Source organism: Myodes glareolus, chromosome 6, assembly GCF_982192425.1.
Source record: "Myodes glareolus chromosome 6, mMyoGla1.1, whole genome shotgun sequence".
Classification (NCBI taxonomy): domain Eukaryota; kingdom Metazoa; phylum Chordata; class Mammalia; order Rodentia; family Cricetidae; genus Myodes; species Myodes glareolus.
This window is the reverse complement of record NC_142031.1, coordinates 33,422,241-33,435,100: the sequence shown is the minus strand read 5'-3', so window position 1 is coordinate 33,435,100 and position 12,860 is coordinate 33,422,241. Positions and strand designations below refer to the sequence as shown.

Genomic DNA, 12,860 nt, shown 5'->3' with positions numbered 1-12,860 from the left:
ATTTTAATTCATACTCTGTGCTTTTGTGTTGTATTTTTTTTTCACAATAGGGCTTTCTAGAGGACGCTAACTGTAAACTCAAGAGTACTCTTACATTCCATTCAGGCCTATGAGAACATGCCTAATGATACAGGCTTAACTTCTTCCTGTGTAGAGTATGGAGCTGGCTCATGCAAGGCTATGCCATGAGAAGGCAAAAGCATTATCTATTCCATGAAAAGTCATTTTCTTCTTTCACTTCCAATTTACCTTGGAAGGAGACATTTGTAAAATGTGACTCAGACATATAGTTAGTGATGATATAAGAAGTCTTAGAAATTATTACATTCTTAGTTCAAGGAAAAATATCTGAAAATTCTTTAAAACAATAGATTTTCTTTAGACTAATTAGAGAATGGATGTGATCAAGGAAATGTTGTTTGGTATTTGTAGAAACACCAAAACCTTTTAGTTTCTGCTTATTTTGTGCAACCTTTAGTGTTACTATCCATTAGGAACATTTAATGGCAATAAATTATATTATTATTATATATTATATTATATAATTATATATTATTATAAATATAAATATATGAATATATTATATTATTATAGAAATTCCTGAATTTATAATGTAAATCATCAAGGGTAGGAAATGCTTGTAATCTGTACCTCCTGGTAGGCCCACAATACTCTCATGGAACTTTATGCTTCCTAACAAGGACCCAGCTGGTTTTGATGATGCAGAGCCAAGAACAACCCCTCCTTCCTCTGGCAGTGGGAAGAAAAAAAGTAACTGTTGCATCATTTGATAAAGGATGTAATAGAAAAAAATGTACTATTTCCAATAAAAATAATTGTATTATATATACAGAGAGAGGCAAATTCTAGGAAAGGATCAAACAGCATTTCTATAAATAAAGCATAAGAAGAAAAATGAAAAACAGCTCTTTTACCAGTCAACTAAACATATTCTATAAAGAGCTAGTAGCCTTATGGATTTAATAACATCATCTGAGTTGAAAACATAATTAGATAATGTGATGAAAACATGGATCATCATATGCAAAGAATGTGGGATGAACATAAAACTTGTAAACAATAAGAATATTAAGAAAAGAGGAGAAAGAGAAAGGGGTAGAAGAAATGTAATTCCACACTCCCTCAAATCAATAATGAAGAGCACTTACTAGATCCAATAATACCAAAGAAAACCAAGTAAGACTGATAACCCAAGCTGAATTTGGATGCATAATATTCAGTATGCAGACTACCAAGAGTAGATTGCAAAATACTGAAATAAAAGCCAGTCATTTTGGGTATAGATTGCATATAAAAGAAGTAAAATAATCAAATAAGACTTTCAGAAACACAGTTAAGTAGAACAAACTAGTAAATTTGCTGGCAGAAGAGACAAATACAAAATAGAATTTTATTGACTGAAATACTATTTTCAAAGGAGAAATAAAGACTTTATGTGGCAAAGCTTTTCAGAATTGATTTCCATCACATGTGTCCCACCAGGAATGGTAAAGTTGCCGAGGGTAAAGAGAAGTGGCAAAAGTCCAGGTACACACAGTTATTTCAAGAAATATTTTGAAAACATATGTAGAAGATACAATTATTTTCCTACTTCCAACAGAGATTAAGTATAAACAGTTTTAAAGTAATGATGTGACAGGCTTTTGGATGATTATAGCAAAAGAATTAGTGAAAGAAATCATGGCAATGCATTAAGGGATTAAAGAGAGTAGTGTGTACAACCTGTCTCATAATTAATGCTTCTTCCTTGGCTTGTTTAAACTAGGAGCCAGCATTGATCTAGATACACTCTTCATGTATTAGGACTTCCATATTTTCCTTGTATTCAATTGCTGGAGAAACGGTATACTGTATCTCCATGTGATAACATAAAATCTATTTCTCATTTTTCTTTTCGTCTAAAATAACTGCTATATACCCATAAAAATTTGTAAACTGTTCTGACCACAGAGCTTTCTTGCATTCCTAAACATTATCAAACAACTCAAATTCCTTTTTCCTTATGAATTGTTGATATTTATTTGATGGGGCATTTTTCAAATACTTGTTTACTAATTTGTATTGGCCACTTTAGATATGATAATAAGTCGCGCACACATGACTCACAACTGAAATTTGTCAACTTGCTTTTTTATGTAAGAAGCAATGTACCATACCAAAAAAAAACTTGTGAGTTACATATTTTTATCTGTGTTACAACTGTTTTTTTTTCTAGAAAGCAATCACTGTACTTCGATATGAAGATTTTCTATTTAGTCATAAAGACTATTAAAACATTTGAACACAAGTGTTAAAATTTATTTCAGTTAACAATTTCTCTGTTTAATCAAGTTAAAGAGTATTTGAAAGTGATGAAATCTTTATTGTGTATACGTGCTACTATGGATGGAAAACAAGGCATTGCACATGGGAGGCAAATATTCTACCATCAGTTTACACCCAAAGACCTATCCTTATTTTCTGCTTTGAGATAGGCTCTTGAATAAGATTCCTTGAACTTATTTTTTAGCCTTAGAGTTTCAATTCTTCTGACTTAGCCTTTGAGTATCTTGGATTGCTGGACCTGATTGCCGATGACTATTTGCTACTTAAAAGTATGTAAGTGGGAAGGATGCAGGCTGATAACTCTGCATTAATCAAAGCTAACACACTAAATCATTTCTTTGGTATCCATGAAAACACCCTTATACACTGAATATGAAGTGAAGAGTAGATTCATTCAACTACTGTGAAAGGTTCTACATGATCCCAGTAAAGCTGAGATCCCACTCTGTGGATGGCCCCCCAGGTAGGTAACAAATTGCTCGACTAAAGTACAATGAACTTTAACCTAATAGAAGTATATGCAGGTATGTTTGTTCAGCTGGTTTTTCTTAACTTTCTAACAAGAATGCTGACTTATTGAAAGCTGACTTTACACACCACACTGATATGAAACTTTATCAGCATATTTGTCATTATTTCATAAATTTATCATTTGCAATCAATTAATTTTCACTTAAATTGTCTAAGTCACTGAATTCTTGCTAATTAAAGTATTTCAGACAGGTGTAAAGAAATACATTCACAAGTGAGATTTTCCATATTGATTTTATTACACTCTTACATTTATTTTCCTTAACTGCCCATGTAATAATATCTATAAATTATGTCACAGCATAATTTATGTTCCAATGCTGCTGTAGCTCACTTCTGTTTCCTGGAACAGAATATCTAGTAAAGGGTGTGGAAGGTTAAACTTCACTCACGCCTAGGGTAAAGCAGTGCTGCTAACAGGAAGGAGGTAATTGTGAAAATTCTTCATCTTTGCCAGGAAGATCCTCCTGCTCGTTCTGGGAACCCCCTTAGTTCATGCCAAGCACTACCCACAATCCTAACCTGCACAAGTATTCCAGTTATTTACATTAGTGCTCCTCCCTCAAATTCTGTTATAAAAGCACAGCCATCTCTGCCCTGACAAACCATCCCACGTCTCTGCAAGATAGGTAAGTAGAAGCTGGAAGATGATGAGAGCCTTTCAGGGTTCACCTCTCACTACAAGAAGGTGTTCCATGGTTTTTGCTCTCACATAACACAGAGCTTATGACTCAGTAAAGGTACCTATGGAGCTCTCAGAGCAAGAAAGAAGTAAAGATTTCTGGACCACAGGGGGAGATAGGACAAAATTAGTGTATCCCTGCAGAACTAGCAAAAGAAGGAGAGTGATGGTCCTTTCTGCCAGCCTTCTCTAGTCACACCACCTGGAGTGACTCTGATTGTTCCTTCCTCACAGGCAAGATGCTGTCTCGCATAGCACTCACCAGCATGTCCTGGGTGCTGCTCTCCTGCCTGATGCTCTTTTCTCAGGTTCAAGGTAAGATTCCCTGTCTCTAGCATTGACTTCTTGTGAGTGTGTAGGATCATGGAGTAGAGGAAAGTCTCATAAGGATTAATGAGGCATATCCATACTGGAAAACTGTTGTGATAATTCCACCATCCTGAATCCCCCAGGGCATTGGTTGTGGAAGATATCATGGTGGTCTGTCACCAGTGGAATAAGAGGATTTGTCATTTTGTCATGAAGCTATAATTTATATTGGTAGGATGAAGGGTAGAAGCGATGATAAACCATGAACTCCATGGGGAAAGAAGGAGAGGCAGTGGAAGTTAAGCCTATCAGCCTAGAGTTGGTAGAGTCATGAACTAATAGATAGTAAGGAAGAGGAAAATGAGGTTGCATCATTTACTAGGTCTGTGCATTATAAACAGTCTCAAAGACTACTCGGAGACTTGATATTGATTTCCTTCCAAGAAATAGTTTACCACAATAGCCCTATTTTGACCAACCCAACTAAGTTCCACTTTTCTTTTCACCCCATGGCTCTATTTATCTTATTCCATCCCAGGTGAAGATTCCCCGAAGGAAGCACCATCACCACGCATTAGCTGTCCCCAAGGCTCCAGGGCTTACGGCTCCTACTGCTATGCCTTGTTTCGGATACCACAGACCTGGTTCGATGCAGAAGTGAGTGCTGGGATGTGGAAAGTACATGTGGGTCATGGCGGATGTGGTGTTCTGTTTTTTCTAGTACTTTGTGTCAGAGATGAATACTTGAATTTCAATATAGCCTGCCCCCTCACTTACCTCTGCCTTGTCATTATCCAGTGAAGTCTACAACTTTTTATTCTGTTCCTCACACAGCTGGCCTGCCAAAAGAGGCCCTCAGGGCACCTCGTGTCTGTTCTCACTGGAGCTGAGGCTTCCTTTCTGTCCTCTTTGGTGAAGAGCACCGGGAACAGCTACTCGTACGTCTGGATTGGGCTCCATGATCCCACCCTGGTACGATTTCCTTTTCTCTATTTACTCTCACATGTCATTATCACATAGGCACACTTGCTGAGACTCCCCAGAAAGAGCCCTAAAAGACACAGAGGTCAAACACGGGTAACACGGAAACAAGGGAAATCATCAGGGTCTGTTGTAAACCTGAGCTTTATAAGAATTCCTAGATTTCAGATGAAGTTCATGTGACTTTTACTGACCTTTAGAAAGGTCTCACAAGAGGCCTTGGGAAAATTCAGTCAGTTTCAGGGGACCTGCCTACAGTATTACCAAGAAATATAGAGTAAAGTGACAAACTATAGTGTCTCTTTATAGAATAAACATCCTTCTTCCAGTTTTAGAGGAAATTGCTGATTTACTACCATTTATATTTCAAATAAATTTCAGTGGGTCCTAATTTTATCAGTAGTTTCTGGGTATATAAAGAGAAATGAATACACCAATCATTCCAATGCTATGTTCTTGAAAATTATGACCGACTGAGTTGTGGAGGTTGGGAGGGAATCCAGAGTTTCACTGAAGGTTTCACACGTGCAGAGCTTTCAGAACCCAAACTTGTGTCTGGTTCCCTCCTCATCAGGGTGAACAACCCAATGGAGGTGGATGGGAGTGGAGCAACAATGACGTGATGAATTACCTCAGCTGGGAGAGGAACCCATCCACTGCCTTAGACCGTGGATTTTGTGGCACTTTGTCAAAAGCTTCAGGTAAGAACCACCTCACCTAGAGGCATACCCATCTTCTCACACTTCTGGGCACCTCTGAGCTAGGAAATGGAATGTGGTTTTGTTCTATCTTCTTTATTGGCTTCTTGGATATCACCTTCATTTGGATTGTACCTCTGGTGAGCTTGAGGGAGTGACTTTTAAATTGAAGCCACAGATTGAGGTGTTTCTTCATTATCTTCTCAAGATCCATATCCTCAATTATTTAACCTCTTTTCTCTTTCCAGGATTTCTGAAATGGAGAGATAATACCTGTGATGTGAAGCTGCCTTATGTCTGCAAATTCAGTGGATAAGCTTATCCAAAACCAAACAGCTGGCATTTGTCTTGAAGCTTATCATGGACAAGGGTCCAAATATAAAGAATCACCCAGGGAGAGCATCTCCTAACCACAGTTCACATCAAATCCCATATCTGCTCTTTTCAGATGCTGTCTTAGTCATGTCTAATAGGATGGGGTGGTCTCAAGTCTCAGAGAACAATAATAAAACCAGTCACACTTTGAGTTTTTGTGTTTCATTAAAATATTATCTATTATCACTATGTTATGTATGCATGTGAATATGGGTGTGTAAGACCCTAGCTTTATGGTGGAGATCAGAAGGTAACTATCGGGAATCAGTTCTTGCCTTTTCTCTTTTGAGACAAGGTTTCTTTTTTTTGCCACATAGTGAACTTACAAGGGTCAGGGTAATCGTCCTAACTCCTTTGCTTCCCATCTTTCCATAGGAGTACTGAGTTTATTGATGTGAGCCACTTCGTCTAGCTATTTTTAGTGATTTCCCCTGGGAATAGGGACAAACCAACTCAGGTCATCAGATTGGAGAAAGGAAACTTTAACCTACCAAGCCATCTTGCCTGCCCTGTGCACCATTCTTAATTGATTTTTTTCTATACAATGTATTCTGATCACTTATCTCCTCTCTCAATTTCTCCCAGATCATCCCCACCTTCCTACCAACGTTTTTATCCATCACTTTAAAAACAATAAACAAATAAATCAAGAATAAGAAATAGACCCAAACTCTGAAAAGACATGAAAATGGAGACTGAAGAGATTGAAGCAAGTTGCAAATAAGATAAAGTTTGTCCAGATGGCATAGGAGATAGCTGATGATTTCATCTCATCTCTATCTGTCCAGACAGTGCCTAATGGTGTTTACTACTTCACGGTAACTAAGAATGTAGGCCATGCTCATTGAGGGTTGTACTGTGACTATATGAAAGCATCACCTTCCCTCACAGTCCGGGCTCCAGATGTGGAGCAATAACTGATGTTTTCAACAGTTTAATAATCATCTTTGGTGGGAGCCTGGTATGTTTGGATGCTCACCTTCCTAAACCTGGATGGAGGGAGGAGGACCTTGGACTTCCCACGGGGCAGAGAAACCTGACTGCTCTTAGGACTGGAGAGGAAGGGGGAGGGGAAAAAGGGAGAGAAAAGGGAGGTGGGAAGGAGGTGGAAATTTTTAATAAATAAATAAATTTTAAAAAAATTAAAAAAAATAATCATATTTGAAGTCTAACACTAAAAATGCAATCTATATGAATGGTTTTCTTTGCTGAATATGGTAAAAAAAATGGAGCTAACATAATAGTGCAGTCATAAAAACTAGAACCTTCTTACCCTCTTTCCAAAAAGCAAAAGAAAAAATCTGGCAGTACTTTAACAAATTCTGCTGCAGTAATGAAAGAATGGAAGCAGTAGGTAAAATCTTTTCCTTGTGTTTTCAGCTTCCTCCCTCAAAAACTAAAAAAAATGTTGGGAAAAAGGCACAAGGCTAAGTGTGGATCCTTGATGAGAGGAAGACACTCCATTTCTAGGGAGACACAAATATTCCCATGGGGATGTTTTTCTCACAGCATTCATCAGGGTTTCATGACAAAAATCCAAGAATAACTGCTTCAAGACCTTTCAGATGGAGGGGCAAAGTCAGCATTTGAAGTCAGCCTAAAAAGCACTTAGCTCTTACAAATACAGGTTGGGCAAAGTATTTATGCTGCTTCTTCCTCATTGATATTTCCTGTTTGTTCTATAATGGAGAAAGCTAAGGCTTGGCTTTGTTGGTCTTGACCTGGAACATCGGACCACACAAACACTAGTATTTATATTTTATTGATTGGTTTTGTGTGTGAGTGTGCATGTACACATGCATCAGTGATCACACCAGTGTTTTTAAGGTGCCTAGGAAGTGTTCATCCTCAGGTTCTGTCTATTTGTCTCATAATATAGGGTGTCTCAGAGGCCTGGAATTCTTCACTTCAGTCCTGATAGCTGAGATCCATCATTCTTTGTTTACCCAGTTCTGAGATTACAGAATATGTTACCACATCCACCTTCAAAAAGATGTCTTTGCAAGATGAATCAAGTGCAAAACAATAGTGAGTAACTGAAAGTACTCTATTAAAAAAAATCTGGAGAATTCTAACATGTATAGGGAGCACAGGCAGAGCAATGATTTCTGGAGAGAATCCTTATGTGCCGAGCTTTGTTTTGTAGAACAATTGCTCCAATACACAATATGAAAGCAGAGAGCACCCAATGTTGGCTGTTTATGACACATGGCTTAAGAAGTACAGAGGAAAAAAAATCTGCTAGAATAGTTATTCTGACTCACTCAACTCAAGCCCTTTGACATGAAGGAAATTTTTATTGATATTTTAAAAATTTGTTGACGATCTCATCTGTATAGAACTTTCCTAGACTATTTGTGAATCTTAATGTTGAAGAAAACAAACCAACATTTTACTGTTTTTTTTTTCTCTTGTGGGCTTTATTTAATGCCCCATTTTAATTTGATTTTTTCTTTTGTCTTTCTTGCCCATGTTTTCTCTTTCCTTCTAATTTCAATTGTCTTCTTTTTCTTTCTTCTCCTCTTAACCTTTATCCTGATATTCATTTAATATCATCTTTTTTTCACCTTGTTGGAAATGGAGTAAAAAGGTCTGAGACTCTTTACCTGTACATTTATGGCAAGTTTATTTTATAAAAGTTTGTTCAAGGTAGATTGTGCTTTGCTAAAAGTTATGCTTCAAAGATATTATTTGAGGAAGGCTGCTTAAATAACATCAGATTCCATGTGTCCCAACATGAAGAATATGTTTGGACATTCAGTATTGAGGGAGGGCAGTGCCTTCATGCATTCACAACATCAACTTCTATAATCACTGTCCACACTTGAACCACAGTGTACCAGTAGGCACATCATTAGACACTATTTCCTAGCAACAGTGGTTAGAACTGGGATGTACTGATTCCCAGAAGTTCCCTCTATAACTACTCTGCATGACTTCATGCAAAACTGGAACACAATAACACAAGAACACAGAGTGTTAACTACATTTTATTGCTGTTCTCTGAGTCTTCAGGTTACAGTCCCCGGAGAATATTTTGATGAAAGAACAGCAGGGATGAGATGAGGGATTTGGTGTGGGTGTGTAGGCAAAACTTGCTCTTTCTGGGTGAATCATCATACTTGCTCACTTGTCCATGTGAACTTCAGAGTATTTCCAAGCTGTTGAAATTAGAACTTCCTTAACCCTTGAATTTGCTGACATAGGAAAATAGTGATCATAATCACAATTATGATCTTTTCACTTTTGATAACTTGTGGAAAGACAAGCGGTAAAGGGAATGGGGCAGGTGAATCTGTGAACTCAAAGAAGAACAACTCAGTCCTCTGTTCTGCACTTAGACATCTCTCCACATGCTTATCATGGTTGCATCTCCAAGGGAAGGAGACACAGGGAGCCATGATAGAAGATGGAAGATCTCAAGTCAACACTGTATTTCTCAGATATGATCATGCCCAGGAGGTCAAACTGGATGTGGGAAGATGAGTTTAGTCAGAGGTGACTCTTCCCTGTCTTTCCTGTGACAGGAGAAAAAGGCACACAATAACCACAGTCTGTAACAACAGAGGAGTTCTTCTTCCCATGATAATAGGTCAGCACATCAGAGGTGCTCCACTTCTATCCACTTCCATTGGGTAGTGTATCCTCTAGAGTGGAAATCAGTGGGTGATAAAGATTCATTAGTACTCTGTTTCCATGGTACCTTCACTGAAAAACCTGATTGCCTGTTTACCCTTCCATAACTTGGTATGATCATACCCAGCTGCAAAGAATCTTCTGGTGGAATATTCTAGAATTCCTCAGTCCTATTTACAAACCCCAGAAACTATGGAATGAAATTGAGATTTACAGAAATTTTTCTGTCCTTGATAAGTACAACTGGTGGTACATTTGAGATTTCTTCAGAAACAAATGAGCAAAACTCATTTCTATAGAGAGAAAATATATAACACTTTTTCCAGCATTTCCTGACAATCGTATAATCAGACTCCATGAGACTGATGAAAACATCTTCTGAGGTCTCACATGAGAACTTAGAAAAAGTCAGTAGCAGACATACAAACTTCATGTGAAATCTGAGACTTCTACAAAGCTCAGTTCCTCATTAGAGCTGATTAGAGCTGATATTTCTCTTGCTCTAATGCCACCCAGCATTGGAGAACTATGATCCACTTTTTTTTTTTCTGGGAAGTCACAGGATGTCTTCCACCGAGATAAAAGTCACTATGCGGAAAAATCAAGGCAAAGCTAGGATCACACTTGTGTGGGATCATGGAGTCCAGTCCAGATCTGTTAGTAGGTGGTCAAAATATTCTTTACCACTAAAGACATGAAGGTAGTTTCACCTGTACTGAGAAGAAATGCCAGTGTCCTGAGAAATGCATCTGGCAGGCTAGCTTTTTGAAGGACAGAATGGAAAAGGTATTAAAAACCCACTGGGAAATGGTAGAAAAGAGCTGAGGAATTGGATTCACCTCACTCAACTAAACCGTAGAGGTTGAAATCCAACACTCCTTGTGATCCAGAAATTCTTTCTTCTATTGATCGCAGCTCTGTTTGTCATCACTCAATTCTGTGTTAGCCTAGGTCTGTGCTATGAAAATCAGTGAGTAACTTCTAGGAGCCATAGTCCTAGAAGCGTTGAGAACACCTGATACGTGGACCAGGTGGTTTCTTTGGAGATTCGTCACTTGGTTTAGAGGGAGATATAGATGGTGATGGAGTGAATAGAAGACTGGTGCTTAGAGAAAGGAGATCAGCGTAAAATTGTTTTTATAACCACGTTTGAAATTTTGACTGCAATCCTGAGTTCCCACTCTTATCATTTCCCTAGTTTGTACAGGAGTATATATGAGCATGTAGATAAAAGCCAGAGGGCAGTCTCAAGTTTCATTCCTTAGTCCCTATTTATAGTCTATATTTTAGACAGGGTTTCTAGCTGATTTGGGGCCATAGATTTTGCTAGAGTGACAATCCAGTGATTCCCCTTGGATATTTCCATATCCTTTTCCCCAGAATTTGGATTAAAATCATGCACCACCCTGTCAGGTTCAATTTACATGGGCTCCAAGTATTCAAATTGCATTCTCATGCTTGCTTAACAAGCACTTCATTGACTAAGCTATCATATCCTCAACTTTAGGTTCTTAATTTAAATAGACTTCTTCCTGAGGAAATGCATGACTTTATTTTACCCTTCCTGCATTTAACAGTCTTTTATTTTTTTCCCATAATGGAGATGACAGGCTGTGGGGTTCATCTTCTGACTTCTGTCTCCTTCCTTAGAATTCACTCTTGACATTTACACTTTCCCTTTTTAATCTGTCAACATAAAATAGAGTCTTTTGACAACATGGGAAAGCTTTCTTTCCATAACAATGAAGCACCTTGTCATATTCCACCTCCTCAGATGGTCCAGAGGGAGGCAGGATGAGGAAGATTTCCTGTGAGGATACTCCTCCTACTTAACACATGAGACTCTCCAGAGTCCTTTCTCTTCTTCTTGACTCTGAATACTCATGTGGAACCCCATGCTATATGCAGAGCAAGTTTTTCTTGAACCCTAAAAGGAACATGAGGTAGGAAAGCAGCATCCAGAACATGCTATGGAAGGTCTTGGGAGCCATCATGACATTTTGAGGGAAAAGGAATAAGTCACTGAAGGGAGTGTGGTCAGAAAGAACATGAAAAGAGACTATGGCCTTTTTCTTTCATGTTTGTCTAGGTCTGCAAGAAAGCACTCATTTGGCCTTGATCCCTTTCCTGTCTGGAACAAAATGGAGAGTCTATATTCATCTTCAGCTCCCAGCTCTGCAGAGTTTCAGAACATTGTCTTCTGGGATAAGAGAACTTTCTACACCTTCTCCAGTGTAGAGAGGTGAATCCCTGTCAATCTCTCTCATCTTTAAACTCCAGTTCACCATCTTGCAGAGATCTGGGACAGCTTGTTAGGACAGAGATGACCACGCTTTTATTATAAGATCTGAGGGAGGGGCACCAAAGTGAATGAGTGAGGGCTTATGAAGGTAACCTTTGTGGGTGGTGTTTGGCCTGGATGCAAGGAGGTTTCCAGTAACAATGCAGGACTTTTCACAGCAAAGACTGGGAACTGTCACACATGTTGTTCCATTCCTGTTAGCCAGCTCTGTCCCCAAATGCAGGTCAAGTTTAAAATCTTGCCCAATGTCAAGTTCTGCAAAACTTAGGCAAACACAGGCAACCTTGTGCTGCGGATTATGCAGTTTTATAAAAAGAATCACAATTTATAAAAATTAAATTTAGTTTTTTAAAGAAAATATGTATATTTGTGTATAATCAGGAATACATTTTCAGTTGTACTGAAGAACTGACTTCTTACATTTTAGTCCTATCTAATAAGATTTAAGATACATCAAAAGGGCAATATTTGATGTGTTAAAACTTAATTTATTAGCCAGGCTGTGGTGACACATTCCTTTAATCCCAGCACTCGGGAAGCATAGAGAGGTGGATCTCGGTGAATTTGGGGCCAGCCTGATCTACAAGAGCTTGTTCCAGGCCCCAAAGCTACAGAGAAACCAGTCTTGCAAAACAAAAGAAAGCCAAATAAGCCAACTTGATTTGTTGAGTGATGGAGAACAAGTATTTAAGAAAAACTAAAATTTCTGATTCAAATGGTTGCTTCAACTTTCTAGCAGGACATAAAGTTTAATGCAACCACTAAGTCTATATTGTAGCCAGGATTTTTTGTTACAGCTAAATAGATTTGATTCCTAGCTATGTGTGTATACTGAGAGGGAGTTTGCTGGAAGGTTTGGATTTTCACCTCAGGAGTATACCTCAGAATAGTATACTAACATTGATCATATACTCACAGTGTTTGAAAGACTCTTTCAAAACAATTCCAGTTTTCTTTTCTTTGAGAGATTTATTTTTTTAACTATGTGCATGCATATCTC

General features: G+C 38.1%; 1 protein-coding gene across 1 annotated transcript; it reads left to right on the top strand.

The window, feature by feature from the left end:
• The first annotated feature begins 3,460 nt into the window (after positions 1–3,460).
• Positions 3,461–6,073, top strand: LOC125388471 (regenerating islet-derived protein 3-beta). The gene is made up of 6 exons (XM_048416578.3): positions 3,461–3,506; positions 3,794–3,874; positions 4,407–4,525; positions 4,703–4,840; positions 5,424–5,550; positions 5,796–6,073. Exons 2-6 carry the CDS (start codon positions 3,799–3,801, stop codon positions 5,861–5,863), a joined length of 528 nt encoding a protein of 175 aa, XP_048272535.2. The 5' UTR covers positions 3,461–3,506; positions 3,794–3,798; the 3' UTR covers positions 5,864–6,073.
• The last annotated feature ends 6,787 nt before the right edge of the window (positions 6,074–12,860 follow it).

What these genes read in the sequence shown, in the direction of transcription:
- LOC125388471 (XM_048416578.3), top strand. Translation starts at nt 3,799, where the DNA reads ATGCTGTCTCGCATAGCACTCACCAGCATGTCCTGGGTGCTGCTCTCC. An exon ending in AGACCTGGTTCGATGCAGAA is followed by an intron (nt 4,526 to 4,702) that starts GTGAGTGCTGGG and finishes TTCCTCACACAG; the next exon opens with CTGGCCTGCCAAAAGAGGCC. An exon ending in GGCTCCATGATCCCACCCTG is followed by an intron (nt 4,841 to 5,423) that starts GTACGATTTCCT and finishes CCTCCTCATCAG; the next exon opens with GGTGAACAACCCAATGGAGG.